The sequence below is a fragment of the Spodoptera frugiperda genome, chromosome 11 (assembly GCF_023101765.2).
Source record: "Spodoptera frugiperda isolate SF20-4 chromosome 11, AGI-APGP_CSIRO_Sfru_2.0, whole genome shotgun sequence".
Classification (NCBI taxonomy): Eukaryota; Metazoa; Arthropoda; class Insecta; order Lepidoptera; family Noctuidae; genus Spodoptera; species Spodoptera frugiperda.
In genome coordinates, this window is record NC_064222.1 from 10,680,948 (window position 1) to 10,701,894 (window position 20,947).

At 37.3% G+C, this 20,947-nt stretch overlaps 2 protein-coding genes and 1 long non-coding RNA gene across 4 annotated transcripts in view; 2 read left to right on the forward strand and 1 right to left on the reverse strand.

Moving 5' to 3' along the window:
* Positions 1-5,841, forward strand: part of LOC118274467 (GAS2-like protein pickled eggs) — a 155,119-nt gene extending 149,278 nt beyond the window's left edge. For both annotated transcript variants that reach the window (XM_050697059.1, XM_035591949.2), the window contains exon 5: positions 2,525-5,841. In XM_050697059.1, the coding sequence (XP_050553016.1) occupies positions 2,525-3,429 (905 nt within the window). In that variant the 3' untranslated portion in view covers positions 3,430-5,841. The remainder of the gene's footprint in view (positions 1-2,524) is intronic.
* A 790-nt stretch (positions 5,842-6,631) lies between these two features.
* Positions 6,632-9,500, forward strand: LOC118275185 (uncharacterized). Its single transcript, XR_004783547.2, has 4 exons — positions 6,632-6,910; positions 7,880-8,052; positions 8,835-8,903; positions 9,052-9,500. It is a non-coding gene; the product is annotated as an uncharacterized LOC118275185 (long non-coding RNA).
* A 140-nt stretch (positions 9,501-9,640) lies between these two features.
* LOC118275183 (protein takeout) overlaps positions 9,641-20,947 on the reverse strand; it is a 17,569-nt gene continuing 6,262 nt past the window's right edge. Inside the window, exons 2-6 of the mRNA XM_035593055.2 lie at positions 14,574-14,666; positions 13,378-13,525; positions 12,628-12,761; positions 12,002-12,167; positions 9,641-10,184 (exon numbers count right to left, since the gene is read on the reverse strand). Of these exons, the coding sequence (XP_035448948.1) occupies positions 10,046-10,184; positions 12,002-12,167; positions 12,628-12,761; positions 13,378-13,525; positions 14,574-14,666 (680 nt within the window). The 3' untranslated portion in view covers positions 9,641-10,045. The remainder of the gene's footprint in view (positions 10,185-12,001; positions 12,168-12,627; positions 12,762-13,377; positions 13,526-14,573; positions 14,667-20,947) is intronic.

The window sequence follows — 20,947 nt, forward strand, 5'->3', positions numbered from 1 at the left end:
TAAGCCATAGAACGACACAAATGAAATAAATTCTTAATAACTATCCTTAGTCACAAATTCCAACATTTTTAACCCATTAAAGGTCAAAAGACAAGTCAGTCGACATGTAAGCCCACACGTTAGTCACCTGGAACTCTGCCTACCCCACAAGGCATTGCGGACGACATTCCGCCCAAGATGGCGGCGGCAACATTGTTATAACAAAATGTTACGCATGTGGGCGCGGACAGAAGGACCAATTAATTTGTTTGCGAATATAACTAGGACCAACCTAGTTGGTCATAAAGTAATGAAGTTATATTATGATGTAGTTTTAAGACTTTCAAATTGTTTGAGACTACCTCCACGCTTTCTGCAGGTATCGTAAGAGCTGATTAAGGGTTAAGAGACACACTTATTGATAAGACTGGTCAGCAATACTCTCTATTAAACTTGGTTAGAAGACTTAGTTTGTTTTACGTTTAACGAGATAGAAACATTACCTAGTTTGGCGTTCTATTGGTTCATTAGAGCTGGCCAATCGGTTATGTTTCGATCTTGGTAAACATAAAACTAACTCGTAGTAAGCCCTCTGGTCCTTTTAAACTGCATTCTCTATAACTCCATCACCCGCCATGCGAAAATACACGCAGTTGAGGCCCATAGTCCTGCCATGGACAGTCAAGGACTATTTCTATTGCGCTACTCCGCAGTCTCTGTGAAATGTGTTTTCCCTTAATGACTACTTTTATCCGGAATCGAATTTCGACATGGGTGGGCTAATATTCAACAATTTAACCCTATTTATACCTCAAACTGCCAATCAATTCAAAACACGTCCACGCTAAATAGTTCCTTCTAACAATGTTGTAACTGTCACCTCAGTAATACCGTAATTATGATCTGCAACGACAACTTCACACTCCGACACGTACAACGGTATATCAAGCTACCCTTTATTACCAAGCCCCTTAACAGACTTCCAACCTTACCACTTTGTGATAAAGCTGAGAGTCTATTGTATAAATTCGACAGTACCTTCATGTGCAGCTGACGCTTACCTGTGTGTGTTGCGTGCTTGTGACACGTGACTTAAAATAGGTGTGAATTGTAATTTATTTATTCGTATAATATTATATTATTGAGTATATGATAAAAAATATGGAGATTTCTGGGTTTATACTTAAGTTTTTTGGGCGTAAATACGCATTGATGATGGTGTGAGACCTTTATCAACACTCCGTGATATTCCATTGCTGGACTATGAACCTCCTTCATAAAAGAGTTTTCCCAAAGTATCCAGATTTGCTGCAGACTGCCTAGCTGGTTACTGGGGCTCCGGTTCGAAAAGCAGGAGTAGGAACGGGGTGGTTTTTAGTCAGTAAGAGTCTGCCACTCCCTCTCGCCTCGCCCAAAGCGAGAAAAGACATTGGATAATTTTCCATACTCGGTGAATTACAAATCACGGTTTAAAAAGATTGGGTTCAATAGAGACCAAATGATTAGTCCATCAGTCGATTCTTACCCTCAAGAAGAATAGGGGTGGTGTACTCTACCATCACCATACGGTTCAAAACAACTAAACTAAAATTATTCTCTTTTAAAAATACTCTTATAAGATATCAGAGACATTTCTTTCTTTCCGGCCGAGTCACGTACACAAACACCTGTTTTGTTTCCTATCAAACACATTGGCCACACGTGACGAAGTGAAAATGAGCGAAAAGATAAACGGTATTGAAGTTTTCAACCGAATATTTATGTCGATTGCCTATTGTTGTATTTATTAGTTTATCATCTGATGTCGTATTTTCTTTCTTTATTGTTGATTTTGTTTGTGTAGTTTCGGGAGTTCTAATCTTTAGGAGATTAGGTTTCTTTCGGTTGGTTCCTTAATCATTTTCTAATGTTGTCATAATTTGTTCTGGTAAGACGATTGTTAGTTCCACGTGTATGCCTTTATATGGATGCTTAAACAGACACCACGCTAAAACTACTGTATGAATCTTGATGAAATTTTGTATGAATAAAGACTATAGTCTCTACGTTTCTAGAAAATGTTATAAAATAAAACGTAAGTCGACAAAGTTTCGCGGAAGAGGGAAGTCCTCGGCACGACCGCGCTTGACCATAAACGGTAACGGATACAGCCGAGTATGGGCAGAATTATTAACTTAATCTAACTGTTATTATCTCCTAAACATGGTCATTGTAAATTAGACGCTGTTTTTATCGCCCAAAGGGCTTTGAATGAGAATGTCCGTCTCGTTACCTTTAATTATACGGCTGAATAAATACCGCCCATTAACTAGGTGTCATAATATTTTTCTAAAAGGTATGACAGCTATAATCTGGTCTAGATCCAGTTACAATCGCTAAATGGCTGTTGACAATTATGGTTAAATGTTTGCATTGTAAATTTTTACTAGTATGGCGAAAATATATTCCATTTGATAAGAAACTTTGATCATACTCATATTTCACTAGGTATTACTCTTTCTCTATTAATTTATTTTTTCTCAAATACCATTTTCTCTATTTCCAGAGCGTCTCGACCAAGACGACGGCTGTCACATGGACAAGAACGAACGAGTGGACGACCACGTGAGCCTCAACACTGGTCTCCGTAAGACTGACTTCTCGGACACCTTCTACGGAGGCAGGAAGCCCAGCTCCATAGAAGAAAAGTCGAATAGAAGCAGTCCCGACCGCGTGGTCGTCACTGAAAGCAACGATTCTCCCAGCAAGAGCCTGCGGGTCACTCGGGAAGCTTCTCAGTCACCCACGAAGACGATTAGAAGCCGACAGGCCAGTCGGATACCGCACTCACCCGTCAGGAACCGAACTCCCAGCCGGGGAAATACACCCAGTCCCAAACACACGGCAAATCCAGTTCAGACATCCCCAAAACTGACGCCGAAACTGCCGCCAACTGCCAGAAACACCTGGAGCGGACGCACAGCACCAGTCCAGGCCAAAGTAAAGTCCAGGCCAACCATAGGAGCAGATACATTTGATAATCCGAATAAATCTCCAAAAATGAGGGCCAAGGCTCCTCAGACTGAGGCATTCAAGAGGAATTCTCCACTCAGAGCCAGCAGTGCTACTCTTAGGTCCCCACCGAATCAAAAACCTTTGAGTCCTTTATTAGAACAAATCTTAAGGTCAACTGAAAGCGCGAAGGATGACGCGACAGTTTTAGAAAAAATGAAGGAAATTATTAGGACATATTCAAAGGGAGACGACTCTCTTTCTAGAACTAGTTCTAAGGACTCAGACTATGCTGACTTTACATCAGCCTGGGTGATGTCTGACGGCAAATTAGAAAGGTCGACTAGCACTAGGCAGTTGGCTGCTCCTAGGAAAGACCAAAGGAATGGAGCGTCCAGGATACCGGCGCCAGTCTCCATTGGCTGCAGGAGGTCTACATCCACATCACAATTCCAATGACAGGAATCAGGAGATAGTGTGGACACACTAACCAGTGACAATTGAACTATTTATGCTAGTGTTTAGTTTGTGCAGATAGGTCAAAACAAATTGGTGGTTCGTGAAGAAAAGCAGCCGAAATGGCTTCGAGTGTGATATTTGACGACGGGGAAATGTATGGACTTTAGTATCGCATATCTTTGTGTATGTAGCGATAAGAGCTAAGATTATAATATGTAAAATGGATTAGACATTGCAGCCGGTCTCGAGCTACCTAGATAGTCTGACAGAGTTGCTGACAACTGTAGGTTGTACAAGATTTTGTTAGACTAGACTAGACTGGCTTTGCACGACCTGGCTTCCACACGGCTTCGACTTTACTGACTAGCAGTAGTAGCAGTCAATTTGTCCAAATCTGGATTACACCACGCATTAGCTAGTTTCTTAGTTAGATCGGTGTAATCCTTGAACGGCGATTCTAGAAATGTAACTATAGTTTAGTACTAATTGTCGATTAGAAAATTCGTACTAACCATGTTTAACTAATTAAATGGTGACATCAACCATTTTGAATTTATCAGATTTTCCAACAATTTGCTTATGGACCGACTTTTAAGGAATATAGTGTTGCAAGTACGATTTGTTTATAGTATATGCAACGATCGGCGAAAAAAATTCGTAGATTTATTATTACAATGGCCTGAATCATACCTATCGAAAATGTGAAACACAGCACTTTATTCTTATTAAAAGTCGGTTAAATATGGTGCTAAGCAATAAAATGTTAGCTTTTGTTGTTTAGTTATTGTTAATTTAATTATTTTTGGCTAATTGCGATCACAAGCGATTTTACAATGTTTAGCATTAAGTTTATTATGCAATAGCAAAACTTGGTCTACTTATATATTTTTTTCACTCTTTGGATCAAAGTTTACTCTATAACCAGTATATATAAAACATTAGATTGATAATAAGAATTAAATAATATTAATCGTTTATCACAGACTTCTTCTAATAATTGCTATTAATAATAGAACAATTATTAATAGAAATAATTAGAACAGTACTCGAGTACGTTTTATTTTACAAAATGACAAGTTTTAGTTCTTAAGTAATTTTTAAGATTTAGATTTTACTTTTTTTATGTAACTTCCCGGTAAATTATAAATACTAATGAAAGAAATGAAAATTATTATTAATAAATATTATTATTCGAAAATTAAATTATGCATTTAACGAAAATATCATTCCAATATTTCGTAAAGCCGGGATATACAGCAATTTTTGTTTAAAAGTAATCTCATTTTTTATAGGTTGTGAGGGGTAGAGCTTATAAAATCTGTAGCGTTTTGTTAATGAAAGAAAAATAGCTAATCATGTAGCATTTTATAATAAAACTTTAAAAATAATATGGCAAAAAAAAAAAACAAAAAAATACGACAAAGACATCCATTTTCATACCTCATTATAGTGTAATTGAAAAAAAGAAATATTTTTGCACCATTCGTTACGGATAGCACCACTAGATGTCACTAGTTGCCATACAACCGTCCGTTTCAAAGTGTAGTAAAGACATAGCTGTACATTAACATCGATATTTTAGACCACAGTTTTTATATAACACCCATCTTATAGAAATGTGGCTAAAAACAAAAAACATTACTTCCATCGTTGTCATAGATAATTTAATATTAATTAAATTAATGATTGAAGTAATTATAAGTAAGATTTTAAGATTTATATCATAAGGTCTTATGTCAGACCCTTATTAAGATGTCACAAATGTCATTTCTATGATATAATGCTATGCTTAAGTTTAAATGTCAAGGTTACACGCAACAGATACGTTTTGTCGCAAATTATACAATATTTTTTACATATACTGTGCTGTATTATAACTTATAAGTTTATAATTTATAAATGTTATTATAAAACCTACAAGCTGATTATAACGCTCAAGCCTTCAATTTAAATGTCGTCTGTTTACTTCAAATAATAAATAAATATGTTTTTGTAATAAATATTTATTTTGGTTTTATTTTTTGCCAATTTTTTTAATGGAAAATTTATTTGAATTAAATTTTTTATATAGTAAACAGATGACTCAATATGGACATTTTCAATTATTAGTTTGTTTAAATATAATAATTATTATTTTATTACAATAATTATATCGAGAGAGAATGTCCATTAAAATACACATTTTGCAAATATGTTTATACAATCATAAAAAATATATTTATGAAAGAAATTTCAAAATGGGCTTCCGATTTCTTTCCATATTTATGTTTTTTTATGGATGTATAAAACTGTTAGAGGTTAGAGGCTAAGATTTTCGTTAGTTTACATAATTTCTTCGACGTAATGTTACCAGTGACTATGCCATAGAAATCTGTTATTATTCACGGAATAAACGATAAGTTTATCTTAAAATTATTATTTTTTATTTATTTAACAAACACCCCTTTATAACTCCAAAGCATCAACTTGCTTTATAACCTGTACCCTTAGTATGAATTTGATTTACGTTTAATCTAAACTAAACCAGAGCGCGTTAGGCGCTCTGATTGGCCGCGCGAAGGAACCAACCAATCAGTTTCGATTATTTTAAATGAAAATGAAAATGGTATATTTTCTGTACTCTTTCTACCAACGTATTTACAGTCTTACCATATTATCATGCTTTGTAATAAAACGTCACACCTTTAATCTCCGAAGGGGTAGGCAGAGGGCACATTATGGCACGTAATGTGTACACCCACATTTCACAATTTATGTTGTAAGTCCCATGTAATAGGTGGTGAGCCTATTGCCATATACCTGCTGCTGAGAAATTTTCGAAAAACCAAAAAAAGATATACCATGCTTTGTAATAAGAGTCTATTAATACCAGGGGCCTTAGTCTGCTATTACAATTGTGTCAGAATAGTCGATCACTGAGCAGTGCGAGAGGGACGGAGCTATGTAGGTTGTATAGCTCCGTCCCTCTGATATGATTATAAAGAATCAGCTAGTGTTTAACCATTTTACGACGGAACGATTAATATCATAGCTACACTGATTGAAGAAACACAACTTACCTTAGCGCCATCTGGTGATCAAAAATACTGTGTTCTTCTTCTGTCGTATATGAATGACGTGAAAGAGGTATATAGGTAAAGAAATAAAACCTATCTAAAAACTAAGTAGTTTTAAGATGTCACCACATTCCAAGAAGAAAAAAATGTCCACCAACTTCGCGACATCTGTCACATCACCCTGTCAGTCCAGCCACATATAATAAAAGTAGTCTGTGCAGTCCAGTCCAGCCCCAGACCAGAGGCGTCAGTTAAATCCCTTGTGACCAGATGACTCCATAAATAGTCCAGATGATTCCCATGTTCACATCTGCCGTCCTTATCGTGCATTGTTGGCAAACCGTGTTCTTTCTCATCGTGTTGTTTGCCACATTCCTGTCACTGAGAGAACTGCTCAGGGTCACCAGAAGGGGCAGAGGGTGCTTGTAAGTCTACCTGTCTTGTTTATCAACTGGCTGAAGTTTGTAGAGTTTTTTGGAAGAGCTGTTGCAATTGACATGAGGAGGAGTAACCCTCACTGAAGTAGGCTGTCGTAGATTTAATTATTATGTTATTGGCTTACTCACGTAAAAGAGGCTTATATTCATGAGCAGCATTCTGCGACACAACGAAGTGACAATAGTATATTCTTCATATCTGTGAGCCTCTAGCATGGCTTGAAACTAGTCGAGTTCCGCATCAAACAGTTACGTGAGTAAGTCGATAACATAATAAATTAATTTAGTATGTCTCACAAAAGTTACAATAAAATCGTAGATTTTTTAATAATTATGTTGTGAAATATCATTTTTATAAGTCTGTTTTCTTAATCTGCTGGTTAGAATTGTTTCTTAATTTGAGCGAGAAATGTCTTATCTAGCTTGTACTAGCACGAACTAAAGTTATCTTAGTTCATGCTAGCAAGGAAATTAACAAAGCACTTTGGAACGAGCAAATAGCTTCACTAGAGGACTGACCGACAGACTGATAGGAAACTTGTAATCATGAGGACTTTGCCTTGATCTCCGTAAAGGAATCCTGGTTATCTTGAAAGGAAATAATTTTGACTTCACTATAGGGCCAACAGATTTATATTGGCAATGACAGCACGGTTGGTGCGTTGACTGGGGAACTGGCTGCCGCGAAACTTGTAATAGCGGTTCCGATTCCGCACAAACAACTCTTTGTGTGATCCACGAATTGTAGTTTCGGGTATCGGGGTCACGTGTATGATATCCAGATATATATGGGTGTCATGTGAACTTGTATGTTTGTATTCGCACTCACGACACAGGAGAAAATCCGAAAGATTGTGTGTGGGACAACGTTTTAAAAAGATCTTGTTTTTCAAAAGTTACATTTTCATTTCAGTAGTAAATTAACGTTTTGCATTTAATTTCAAGCTTTTGTTGCAGCGCCAATAGTGCAGATTAAGCATGAGCAAGGACGAAACATCTTTCCTGTTGTACCTGATCGACCACTTCTGGGAGACCGTCTGTTTCATGTTGATAGCGTTTGCGTTTGTTATCTCCATTTTTGAACTGATCCGCGTTACAAGACCTCGAGCCACTCTCAACAGAGGTTGCTGGTAAGACTATGGACTATATTTTATAATGGGCTTATGGCCGTTTCCATACTGGAATTTTTGTGAAGCCCTGGGTAAAGCTAACTGAATCGTCCCTTGGTAGTAGGTCCATCAGGGATAGCTCTAAGTCTCCGGGAGAAGCCATACCCACTAAAAACCCTGGATCGCACTTACGTCATGAGTGAGGGGGTCTGGGAGGCTTGAACCTTTCCCACCAGCATCCCTATGCAGCTAAACTAACCTCTTGCCTGTACTGTTTTATAGGGTCCCTTATCAATTGATGGACAGTAGAATGTAGTAAGTGTCACCTATTTTAATAAAATTGGACAAAAGTTGGTGGAAATGACTTATATACTTTTTTTTTTTTTTTTTGATGGGGGAAAATCATCCAGTGGCTTCTCCATCATTGACTGACTATCACACTAATGTGAAAGTTAGTTTGTGCGTCAATCACGCTGAGCCTACGGTAGGTTGTCCGCAGCTTTGGCTTAATAACAGACAGGGATTGTAGTTGCTATTGATATAGTTACAAAATTGTAATAATATGGTTTTTAATAAAGTTATTTGTAATAAGCACTACAGAACTAACCAATGCTAGTTCCGTAGTCAGCCAAAGGATCCTGCCTTTACTAAATTAATCTTTATTTTCTTACCTGCATATTAAATAAATTGGCTGGATATTAATTTGTTTTATATTTGAGATTTCCTTCACTATTAACATATTTCTATCAAAGTAAATTGTCGCTTGTTTTCAATTGAATACAGACAAACTTATTTCTTTCCAGATTTTATAAAAATGGAGTACGATGCTCTTATTCTTGGACTCGTAATTTATCTGCTCTTGGTGGGGATATGTTAGTAGGACTATAATATTATCTAATAATTCATTTATATTTCAAAGTATAGGCGCCATTAGCAATATTTTACAGTAGTAAATAAGCTATTAAATTATTGAGTAACCTGCCATCTATCGTCGAGTAACTAAATTAAATATTATTTCAGTGATAATAATAAACGAAGCCTTCTGCAAGGCGCGTTGTATGAAGAACGCACAAATAATACAGATGGAGAGAGAGATGCAAGATGTGGAGCTAAACGAGCGCCAACCAACCAAAATGGACAGGGAACCCATCATACAACAACCAACAAAAACCTCGCATCATCAACGTTTCCGATAATAAGACATAGATGGCGCTTACCTCAAAGACCATTATATTTCTGGCCACAAGAAGATTTGATAACACTAATGTTTCAACAAACTCACATAAACATAATGCTAAACTCAGGGACTGACGTCAAGAAAACAACGACACGTTTTTTATAAAATTATTTTTACTTATACATTCTTAGTTTTTTATAATTCAATTTACTTACAAACTCTTACAACTATTTCATATTATCTTACACTTATACTAACGAAGTCTAATTAAAGCAGCTTCAATAAATACCTATGTGACGTGTATTATTTGTTTCCCTCGCTTACGCCTATTAAATGGTTTACGAACTAAATTATTGCAAATAGCAGTAAATGGCCGAAATTAATAACTGTCCTTAATCCAAAATTTCATTGATCTAATTTTTGATTGTTCATTGATATAATTTTTTATCTAGTTTTTTATGGAATAAGCCAGTAAACAAGCTGACGGATCACCTGATGGTAAGAAATCGCCACCGGTTTACTGGAAACACCAAAGGCGTTACAAGTGCGTTGCTTTGCGTTTTGGGGGTTAGGAATGTGAGGATTTTGGGAATTTGGAGTTTGGCGAGATTGGGGTAATTGGGCCTCTAACCTGACATGACGAAACACAACGCAAGTGTGTTTCGCGTCGGTTTTCTGCTCGACTGTGGTATCACTCCGGTCGAGCCAGCCGTTCGTGTCAAAGTATGGCTCTTCCACAATTTCTAGAAACTTATGTCAAAAATCGATCATAATCTGCAAATTTTTGGATTGAGGTCAGTTACTAATTTAGGCTTTAAGTCTTGCTACTCTTACAGATTAATCTTCAAGGAATATTTTGTTCATTGGCACTCTGTCGAATATCTCATTTGTGACATTCTGGAATACGGAACTGAGTGATTTTTCATAGGATTCCTTCAGTTCGTTGAAGACCAGGTCCGAGTTGGAGTTCAGGAATCTGAAATAAAAAGAAATTATATTATTTTTGATCACGAAATTGTGTAGAAACAGATAGATGGGTCATCTGATGGTAAGCGAGCAGCACAGTCCATTCTTCGTATCAGGTAATGTGAATAAGCAGCAGAGTATTTTCTGAGTGGTGATGGCAGAATGGAAATACATAATGTCACCACATCACCATGTTACTCTAATGGGTGAACGAGTCCCACGAAATAGGGGTGGGCTTATTGCTCACACTGGACATATTTCGAGACACGGTGAGAATAATTAAAGACACAAAATCATCCCAATACTACTTTCCAAAATGGTAGTGTCAGCCACTAGAGCAACAAGGCAAGCAACATTTGACTACTTTAATTAGGCTCGGCAACTGGCTGCCACGCAACGTGTTGCGTTTTCGATTCCCACACGGAACAACTCTTTGTGTGATCCACAAATTGTTGTTCCTGGTCTTGGTACGCGATTGTCACGTGTAAGTGAAATTGATGTTTGACTTAAGCAGTGGTGCATATAAACAATATTATAGCCACTTTTCACCTGTACCTCTGCCATGAATTTGAAGCAATAGTATTTGTCGATAGTCGACGATTTAAATATTTTGTATGGCAAAGAACATCGGGCATTTTTGTATGGGACACTTACCTACGGCGAACAAAAATAAAATTAGGTACGGTGGATAGGCAATTAAATCTAGTTCACAATGGTATAGTTCCCATATCTGTGAGTCGTGGCAATAAGGAGAAATTGGACATTTAAAAAATAATTATAAATGTTTTTGGGCAATAATTGAAGAGGAAAAAGGGAATCAAAAATAATTAAAACAACATATTTTTCTCTTAACTTTTGGCGAAGGACTGCGATGATGATGACGAAGGACTGCGATGTAGTAAGATAAGCTAGCTACCTGCGCGAGCGCAACATAATACCAGTTTTAAGACTATGGGCGAGAGTGAGAACGAAACATGCACATCAACTTGACGGATTTAGTCTGATTGGGTTTATAAAAATACCACGGAGTGATATTTTAACTTACTGAGCGGTCGTTTAGTAATTAGGAAAAATAGTCAACTTAAAATATCATTTTCATTTTACTAATTATTTCCATTTTCCCATTATTGTGAATCAAAATAACTACACAATATTAAATATGATTGCAAACACTATCATTTAAAAATATTTTGGTTTATGTTCGCGACTTTTAAAAAATCGGGTAAAAAACGCCCGATGTCCTTTTAGTTCCACACATGACCGGTAGAGGCGTTGTAAAATGGCAAATTTTTGTTCCACAGGTGATTGGTAGAGGCGTTGTAAAATTTGCCATAAAAATATTTACGTCGTTGCTAGCGACTATCGACAAATACTATTGCTTCAAACTCATGGTAGAGGTACTAGGACATGTCACACAGGATAGAAAGAAAGACCACAAAAACATTTCATGTTAAATGTTGCCAAGACGAGACCATATAGCTCGCACTGTCAAAAAGTAATCAGATCTAGTGTGGAGCCAAGTTTGTAGGCGTGCAAACCGTGGACGTAACTAGCGAGTCGGCCGCTCGTCTTGACGGGGGCACTACTGTGCCCCCAGATAGAAAATGACTCTTAACACCGAAAGATAGGACGCGGTAACAATGAAATGAGTGTCACTGGCAAGTTCGTTCACTCGAGTACTCAGTGACCCTCTTGTTTTCAGGGAAGGAGTGTGTGGTTTTAGTCGGTAAGAGTCCGACATAACCTGCTGTCTGGCGTACATCGTAAGACAAAAGGTATCCATGAGGACTTCCACACGTTAAAAAAAAAAGATAGAAAATGACTCACTGGTTCATGGTGTCACCAAGCGCCTTGTCTCCGTTGAAGAGGTTGGAGAAGTACAGCTCGACCTTCTGCGGGATGAACTTGACTCTGTACTCCTTGATGTGCATGTACGTCTGTCCGTCCTTCACCACCGGCTCGCCAATCAGATCGTGCTTCACCACCAGGTTCACTGCAAATTGGGTTTCGGAAGAAGTATTTTTTTTTTGTTATTAACTTGAATGAGTCGAAAGAAGATAAGAATATCAGATGTCTCTCAGCTTCGTCTCTAAACGTATGTTGTTTCGTTAACTTAAGGTTTAATGTGACGTTAATGTTCCTATATCAAAATAATATACTAATTAAGAATAATGTATTGATTGGTAATAATATTAAAATCACGGTAAGGCTGGCAAGTTGAGTAAAAGCGATGCTGTATAAAAATAACCTCATTAAAACGTGAAAAAGGTTTTATTATGATTGTGTTTAGAGTTCACCAAGATTCTCTTTTAATAATTAATTACATTATGCAATGTCGTCAAACATAATTTATTACAACCGTCAAAGAATTTCTTTAAAATTAGTGTCAATATTAAAAACTAGATGGCAGTATTATTTAGTTCCACCACTCATTACTAGATGGCGTTACTCACCCATAGTGATGTTGGCAGCACCTTTCCCTTGGATGGGCAGCAGTAGGATCCTACCCTTCATGATGTAGTCGGCTATGAACTCCATCTTAGGAGTTATGGAGTCCGTCCTCAGCCTGTAGTTCTTGAGATCAGCCCTGGAAAATTGAGAATAGCATTCGTAGTATTACGTTTGTACTAATTTGAACATGCTGACATGAATGGTCTTCTCATGAGACGGTCACTGTCTTTTAATTTTAAAATAATTGCTTAAAATCACAAAAAGAATTGACGCAGATGGGAGTCTAATACAACAACCAATCATTCAGTCAATGATCAGACTTTAGCACTGGGCGACAAACTTTGGCGCCACGTGCCACGGGTTCAATTTCCGATTTTTGACCCTGAGTAAGGCAAAATAGGTGATGATGATCCTTTTTTTTAAGGTATAAGCCGGTAAACGAGCAGACGGATAACCTGATGGTAAGCAATCGGCACCGCTCATAGCCACCCGAACAACTAGAGGCGTTACAAGTGCGTTGCCGGCCTTTTAGTATAAGGTTAGGAAATTAACGGTTGTTTGGGAAGATAGGGAAGGGGGATAATTAGGCCTCCAATTTTGATAATAGGACACCCGAAACACCAGAGGTTTTTACAAGTGCGTTGCCGGCCTTTTGGGGTTTAGGAATTTAAGACTTTTTGGGGAATCGGGGATTGGGAAGATTGGGAAGGGGGGTAATTAGACCTCCAAATTTTTCCAATAAAATGACTCACTTGTACAAGGTGAGCACAGTATCAGTGAGGCCATGCAGCTTGATGTTCCTGTACATCTGCGTGATGACCACGGGCCCGGAGCCGGAGCCCACGTTGATGCTGCTCACGTGCAGCGGCTCCATCTGGGGCACCGACAGGGATGGGATACCTGGAAACATGGGATAGAATATGTAGACAAGGAAAATTATTTAAAAGTTCTGCAGTGCCCGTACTCCTAGATAGCGTACATTCATCGGCTTCCTCACTCTCTCTCTCTCTCTCTCTCTCTCTCTCTCTCTCTCTCTCTCTCTCTCTCTCTCTCTCTCTCTCTCTCTCTTACCATGGATGACGTAGAATTCAACTGAGGAACTACATGTTTGACAGAGATATTACGGCGCTCTCTGATAAACCTGAAACTTTTAGGTAGGTTAATTGCTATCTCCAATTAGCTTGTAGGGATTTTTTAGTTTAAAAAAGGTGTTGCGTTACATGAGGATTTTCTCCTGTGCTTTGGATGCGTTTACAAACATACAAATTCACATACACATCACACACAACCGCTACACCGAAACAACAATGTCAAATCACACAAAGAGTTGCTCCGAACCCGCTACACGTTACGCGGCAGCCAGTTACCCAGCGCGCCAACAAGACGAACTATAAGTATAGATTTTTATTTAGATTTGATTTAAGAGTTCAGCCATTATGGTCCCACTGCAGTGTAAATTCCTCCCTACCCCCTCCCACTCTCTATTTATTCAACTTTAACTCTCTTTAATTATATTGAATACTTATCTAACAAACAAATTAGCAAATTGGCACATCGGCTCGTTAAACAGTATAGGCCTACAAAAATGCGGAAACTAAAGGTTCTTGTAATTGTGACTACACACGTGCGCTGTTCACGAATGGCCACATTTTGTTAAATCATCGACACGTAACATTGTTCGACAATTGTTTCGGTAACATTGCGTGCACCCATTACTTGGTTAGATTGTTAAGTACTATTATGTAGTTCCGTGGAAGCAGTGGTTTTGTTTGTATACATAACATCTTATGTACTAAATGGACATGATAAGAAAATGGTAAGATAGTAAATACCTATAATTTTTTGGGTAAATGTTTTAGGCAATAGTATAGGAATAGTAAATTCCTTGGCAATCTATGTCGAATTATCAAGAATTTAAGCGCCGTGGTTTTAATGGATAATAGTTTACCTTTCTTCATCCTCCGGAGCGCGTCAGGGACAGCCATTTTGAGACACTCGTTCAGTTTGGGGTCTTTCTGCCGACATCTCGTGAAGTCTTCCGCTGTAATCATACAATTATTGGGTTAAATTCATAATAATATTACGATATTGCTTATGATTTATTATTTTAACAATTAACGTTTTAAACCTTTACATATTTTATTAACTAAATCTATTCATTTTAGATAACAATCTACATTATTTTTAATCTAAACAAAACTTATATGGAATTAGAAAGAATAAATTATAAGCCCCGATTGTAACTTGAAACTAATCGAGCTCTTAAATAAGCCGAATGATATCAAACCCTTAAAACTCGACTCGTAAACATTGTAAGCATTAGGTTAGTAATAATTATAGCAAAAACAAAACAAATATTTATTTACAAATATAAATACATATTAGCCAACAATTATGGAATAATTCCGGCGGGCAACGTATTGTTTGCCAACTACAGACCACTGCCGACCTTGTACCGAATATATGGCTTGCAGATGTGACAATAAACAGGCAATCGACAGAAATACCAGTTACACCAGTCTTTTAAACGAGTGCCGTAAACTGTTGTCGGTCAAGGTAAATCATATGCGGTCGTGAATGTGAAAGAAATTGTGGAATTTTCTCGTATGATTGTGTCATTAATCTGATTTATAAAAATGTATAACATTGTTGCGGAATGTTGTTTATGTATTTGAATGTATATGCTCTAGCATGGCTTGAAACTAGTCGAGTTTCTCGTCAAATAGTTGCGTGAGTAAGCCGAAAAATATAATAATAAATGTAGAAGAGAATATTGATAAATTATGATTGATGTTGTATGTTTTAAATGTGCGTTTAAAAAAGACGTCCGCAGATATGTTGAAGTTGTCATGCAGAAGGATCGGAAATTTATACAAGAAAACTTTAACGATTATGAATATGCATAAAGCAAGCGCCATGATCACTCGCAAAAACTAATAAACATGGTAAATATCCCGTTTTAGATTCTAATGATAGTACTAGTGACCATGTCAGTTTAAAAACTTATGCATACAATCGACGCCTAAGAAACTAATAGCTTGATGTATGTGCCTGCACTCATTATGTAGGTATGCAATTGAAAAGGCATTGTGTTCCATTTCCAATACATTGGCCAGCTTTAAAGGAGGTGTCAACATTGGACAATGGCAGTCTATTTTGAGAAGCAGATTGTGTTCCTAAAGTTGATCTAGAATAAATTTAATGTCTGCTATAAATATTTACAAAGAATTCTAAATGTAGTCCAGTCTCTGTGAGTAGCACTAATCAGTCTCGGATTCGATTTTCTCACCGAGCAACGCATTACAGAGTTTGAGAATTTTTTGCCTTTTAAAAAATTTTTTTTTCGTCCTGAAATATAATCACCACGTAATATAACATTATGTGAGACTATAAGTGGCTATAAATTGTCCTATCGTTACAGTCCCCACCTTCGGAAATTAAGAAGCGTAATATTGTGTTATGTATAATGTCGATTTTAAGTATATTCAAGAAATACAAAATCACTATTTAGACATATTATCTATAAATAAAAATAAATATAATGTTTAATAAGTATCATAACAAATTGGACCTTCTGTCCTCGCCTACACAGTGGCGCAGCAATTCGTGTCATCTGACATACGAAATGCAGCCTCCGACGGTTGTGCAACTAGTCGTAACGACTGCAACTGCTAGTTACGTGCAACTACAACTGACAGCGATGTAATTGTACACTACATTAAGAGTAGGTGTACCGAGATTAAGTTTAGCCTACTAAAGTATAAGTTAAATTAAGTTTTAAAGTTTAGATATTATTTTGGTTTAAAACGATTAACGAAAATGTATTTAAAGAATAGATTATACCTTTTTTTATTACATATATTCGAATGCGTTTGTTTGTGTTTCAAGTAGCAACAGAGTATTTTTATGGTACGATTTCGTTTGTTTTTTTTTTTTTGAGGTCGGAATATCATCCGACTTCGTTTCCCGGTTTGGGCGTGGCGAGAGAAAGTGTCAGACTTACTGACTAAAAACCACCACTTTCATTAATCCTGCTTTTAGAGCCGGAGCCCCGGTAACCCGCTAGGTAGTCCGCAGCTCCGGACGATTACATATATCGGGAGAGAGTAAGTATGGTAATTGAAGAGTGATGATATGTTACAGGTTTCCCTTTCGAAAAAGTAGTGGGCAAAACTGCGTATAAGAGATTTATATATCTGGATTTAAACAACTATTTCGTTAATTGATTGAACGATGATTGAAGAGTCTGACTCTTCATTGTAAGTTAATAATCTAAAAACATCTATAAAACTAAATTCTAAATAGCCCTTCATTATTCGTTGTGTACTAATTACCTTCTGGTAACCCGTGCTTAGTTTTCTGTAGATCACCAGTCACCAAGTGCGATATTATCCTTATTATAACTCAATAAATTATAATATTCTAGAAACATGTAAATAATTATATTTTTAGAACATTGACATAGTCTAGCCAAGTTTTATTGTGTTTTAACGCAACGTGTTGAGAATATAAATATTTGCAATTAAACGACATTCGTATGAGGTACTTGTGGTTGAATTAAAGTTATGCAGACAACAATGTTAAGCTAAATTTATCTGCGGTAGGTCAGTGGGATGATGGTCATTCGGAACTTCTCGAGACTTCTCTGACTAGGAGATCATAAGAGAGGATCAAAATATATTGACTGCCTCGTTGATCGAGTGGTCGGAAGTGCAACTTTCAGGCAAGGTGTCTCGGCTTCTATATCGCTGTTCATGCTAATACTGCTGGGTGTTTCACGGATTTTTTAAAGTAGTCGCAGATGCGACTGTCGGGCAAGGTAGGTTCGATTCCCGAGATTGACAAAGTATTGCTGAGTCTTTTTCGGATTTTCGAAAAAAAACTCAGTTACATTATTATAGTTAATTTATCAGAACGATGAAAATGATAATGAAGAGGCGATAGTGATGACAGACAACACTGAACGCATCTCAGAAACTATGTAAAATGTTTAAAGACAAGGTGACGACATCCTGATGATCATGGAGTGTAAAGAAACATTAATTTCTATAAGGATAGACAAAGAGAAGAGGCAAGTGACCTAAAAAATAAAGTCAATCGATCACCAGACAATTTCCGCTCACAATTTTTTAGACCTATTCGTCTCCAATAGTTATCATTCAGCCGTGACGGTGTCCACCGCGTAACGCTACGGTAACAGTGATTGGACGAGCCAATAGCAGTTACGTTGCGTTACGCTGCGGCTCGAAGCACAACAACCCAAGATACGGTCAAGGGCGAGCGCTCGTATGCAGCATAAACGTGTTTGTGAAATTAAAATAATGTTTGTTCAATAACTAGCTGACTCGGCAAACTTCGTACCGCCTCAAACATTGTTCTCTCGCCTTTTAAATCTTCCCTGGATTTCCACAAATAATTCTAGACCAAAATTTGCCATATCTGTTTAGCCGTTCTCGAGTTTTAGCGATACTAACGAACAGCAATTGATTTTCATATATAGATTTGTACAAATACTACAGTATTAAGATTTTTTTAAGGAACTATAAAGCTAACATGTGCGAGTATAAATAAACTTTATTTCAAATACAATAGGTTTACTTCCGACACGAATAACTTTCGGAAGGAACCAATCAACTAAAGTAAATCAATTCAAAACGTAACTGTTATAGCCAGCCAAGATTAGAATAATTTAAAAAATTATGTGGATTGTCAAACTATTGATTAAAATCCACCCCGGTATCCCGTTTCACACCTGAGTACAAATATTATAAAAAAAATCAAAACATTTTACGAAAGGCCAAGGTTACCGCCAAGTGGAGAAAGAACTGCACGTTGCCGTCGTGTGGAGTCATCTCGTGAATGATGTGCTAACCACTTTTATCACGTGTAGAACACACGTGAGGCTTTCTTTCTTGTTACTAGGCTTAGGTGGCCTCAGGGAAGACGGCAGCACATTGGTCATTTGCTGCCGTGCAACTTGCATAGCGAGGTCCATGGGAGGCACACGTCTCCCTAGGGATGTGCCGTAACAGGCGTTGCACCATGAGGGTTCCGGAGCAGGTCTAATTAGAGGACTCAGTACCCCTTTATAGGTGCTGAGGGTGGCCACCAGGATGGTTTTAGTGAGGTAAAAATCCCACAGTCTTTCTCCCCGAAAAGCTAGGCGCCTTTTTAAGGTTTCCTAATTAAACAAGGCTTAGGTATCACAAGTAACTTATGATCAATTAAGTAATCTTCAGTTGAATATGAATATTATTATTTGTGCTTTCTGACCTACGACAACATTAGTTAAGTTATTCTCGCTGTCAGCTACTCACAATTCTAATTCTTAACACAAATAAAATAATTGTTGTATCAGTGAAACACAATAACAGCTTTAACATCCAACTTCTCAATCAAATCATTACTTTACACACCGGCGTTCCTCAAGGCACCACGCCGGGTCCTCTCACAACATTAACTCAAGCACATTGCAGCCAAGATTACCACAATTTCATGATGATCGTAGGCATTACCAAACTGGCTCGCTCGTTTAGAAACCCATCATGAAATAATACCATATCTTTGGCCATCACTGGTGATTTCGCAGTGTTATTGGTAAAAGCAGGTGTTTGTTGTGAAAGAATTGCCGGCCGACCTTCGGAGCCACTCATGAGCTTTGAGCAACCGTTGACAAACAGACAAATATAGGCATTATTGCATATCTTTTTGTACAGGCTCTAGGTTCATATTTGAATGGTTGCTTAGTAAAATTCCGCTATGTTTTGATGTTTTGAAGAAATGTGAAGACATTGTCGCATTCTTTATAATTTCTTAATGTGCTGTTGAGAGATTCTCCATTTTATATCGATTAATATGATTAAGACATTAAGTGCGTAAGATATGTTTCAAAAGAAATATCTTCATAGCATCTTTGCGTCTTTAGAAATTGTTGCCTTCAAAATCCATCCTACTAATATTACAAATGCGAAAGTTTGTATATTTGTTTGTTACTCCTTCACGTTAACACGGCTGAAGAGATCAAGATGAAATTTGGAACAGGGGTAGATTATGGTCTAAAATAACACATAGGTTACTTTTTATACCACGGGAAGACGGAACAAACCGCTAAACTGCTGGAGAAGCTATTCATTATAATAAATGCGAAAATATGTGTCTACATGTCTTTCAACCAAAAAAAAAAAAAAAAATTATCGTATAAAACAAAATTGTATCGCACAGACACAAATTAATGTCTGTCATTTACATTACACATTTGGCCGGCATAAACATCCAGAATTACTCATTTACAAAGAGACAGATGGCAGCAAAGACTCAAGATAATCATCAGAGCTGCATCCTTGACACACACAATGCAAGCTATTACTCACACACAAGACGCATGCAAAATATACCGACATAGTGACTAATGATCCGGAGGAAGCAACAACGATTGCCTATGCGCTGGGCCGTGAGTTCGACTTTACATATGTATTAATATTGGCTATAACAACTGAAAAATTACTTCCTGAAAAACTTTAATGTCGCATTTTTTATTCGCGAAGAAAAATATAGATGAGTAATTTTGTAAAAATACAATAAAAAATTTGTCGGAATCGGGAATAAATGTTTTTTCTATAGGTCATTTTTCATTTTGACGAAGGTAACCACAGACGCGTATGTATGCTTTACATCATTATTATAAGTTATTAATCATATAATATAGGTAATACTCAATTTTTACCACCAACAACGAAACAATGTAACCAATATTGTAAGTTATTACTGAGAAATTTTCGAAAAACCGATAAAGCCCTGTGACACCCGACCGAATTGAACCCGAGACCCCTTGATCGGCAGTCGCACTTGTGACCACTCGAGCAACGAGGCAGTCGCTCTAAACTCTTCGCAAATAAAACTATAAAATCCAAAATCCTTCCACTGGCACAGGTCAAGGCACACACACATACACGGCGAGTATTGCATGTAAATAGTTGCATTGGATCTACTTCATTCGTATGCGCACACGCACACACGTGACCTTGGGGGCAGTTTGTGGCGACCCCGCGGTATTATTGCTTCTATGTGACTATGGACCACACAGGCGTCGGTTAAATAAGGAAGTAATTGTGTTTAGGAAAATTGGAGATTGCGCAAGGTTTGGGTCAGGTGTGATGTGGTGTCTTGGTGTTTGTAAATGGGTGTAAATGAGATTCCTAATGCGGATCTTGGATGCGATATTCGATATCAAATCGTTTTTCCATTGACTGAATGTATCCTCCCAATCAAACTCACTTTAAAATTGCCTTTGTCCAAATTGCGGGTAGATAGCGTTGTGGGTTA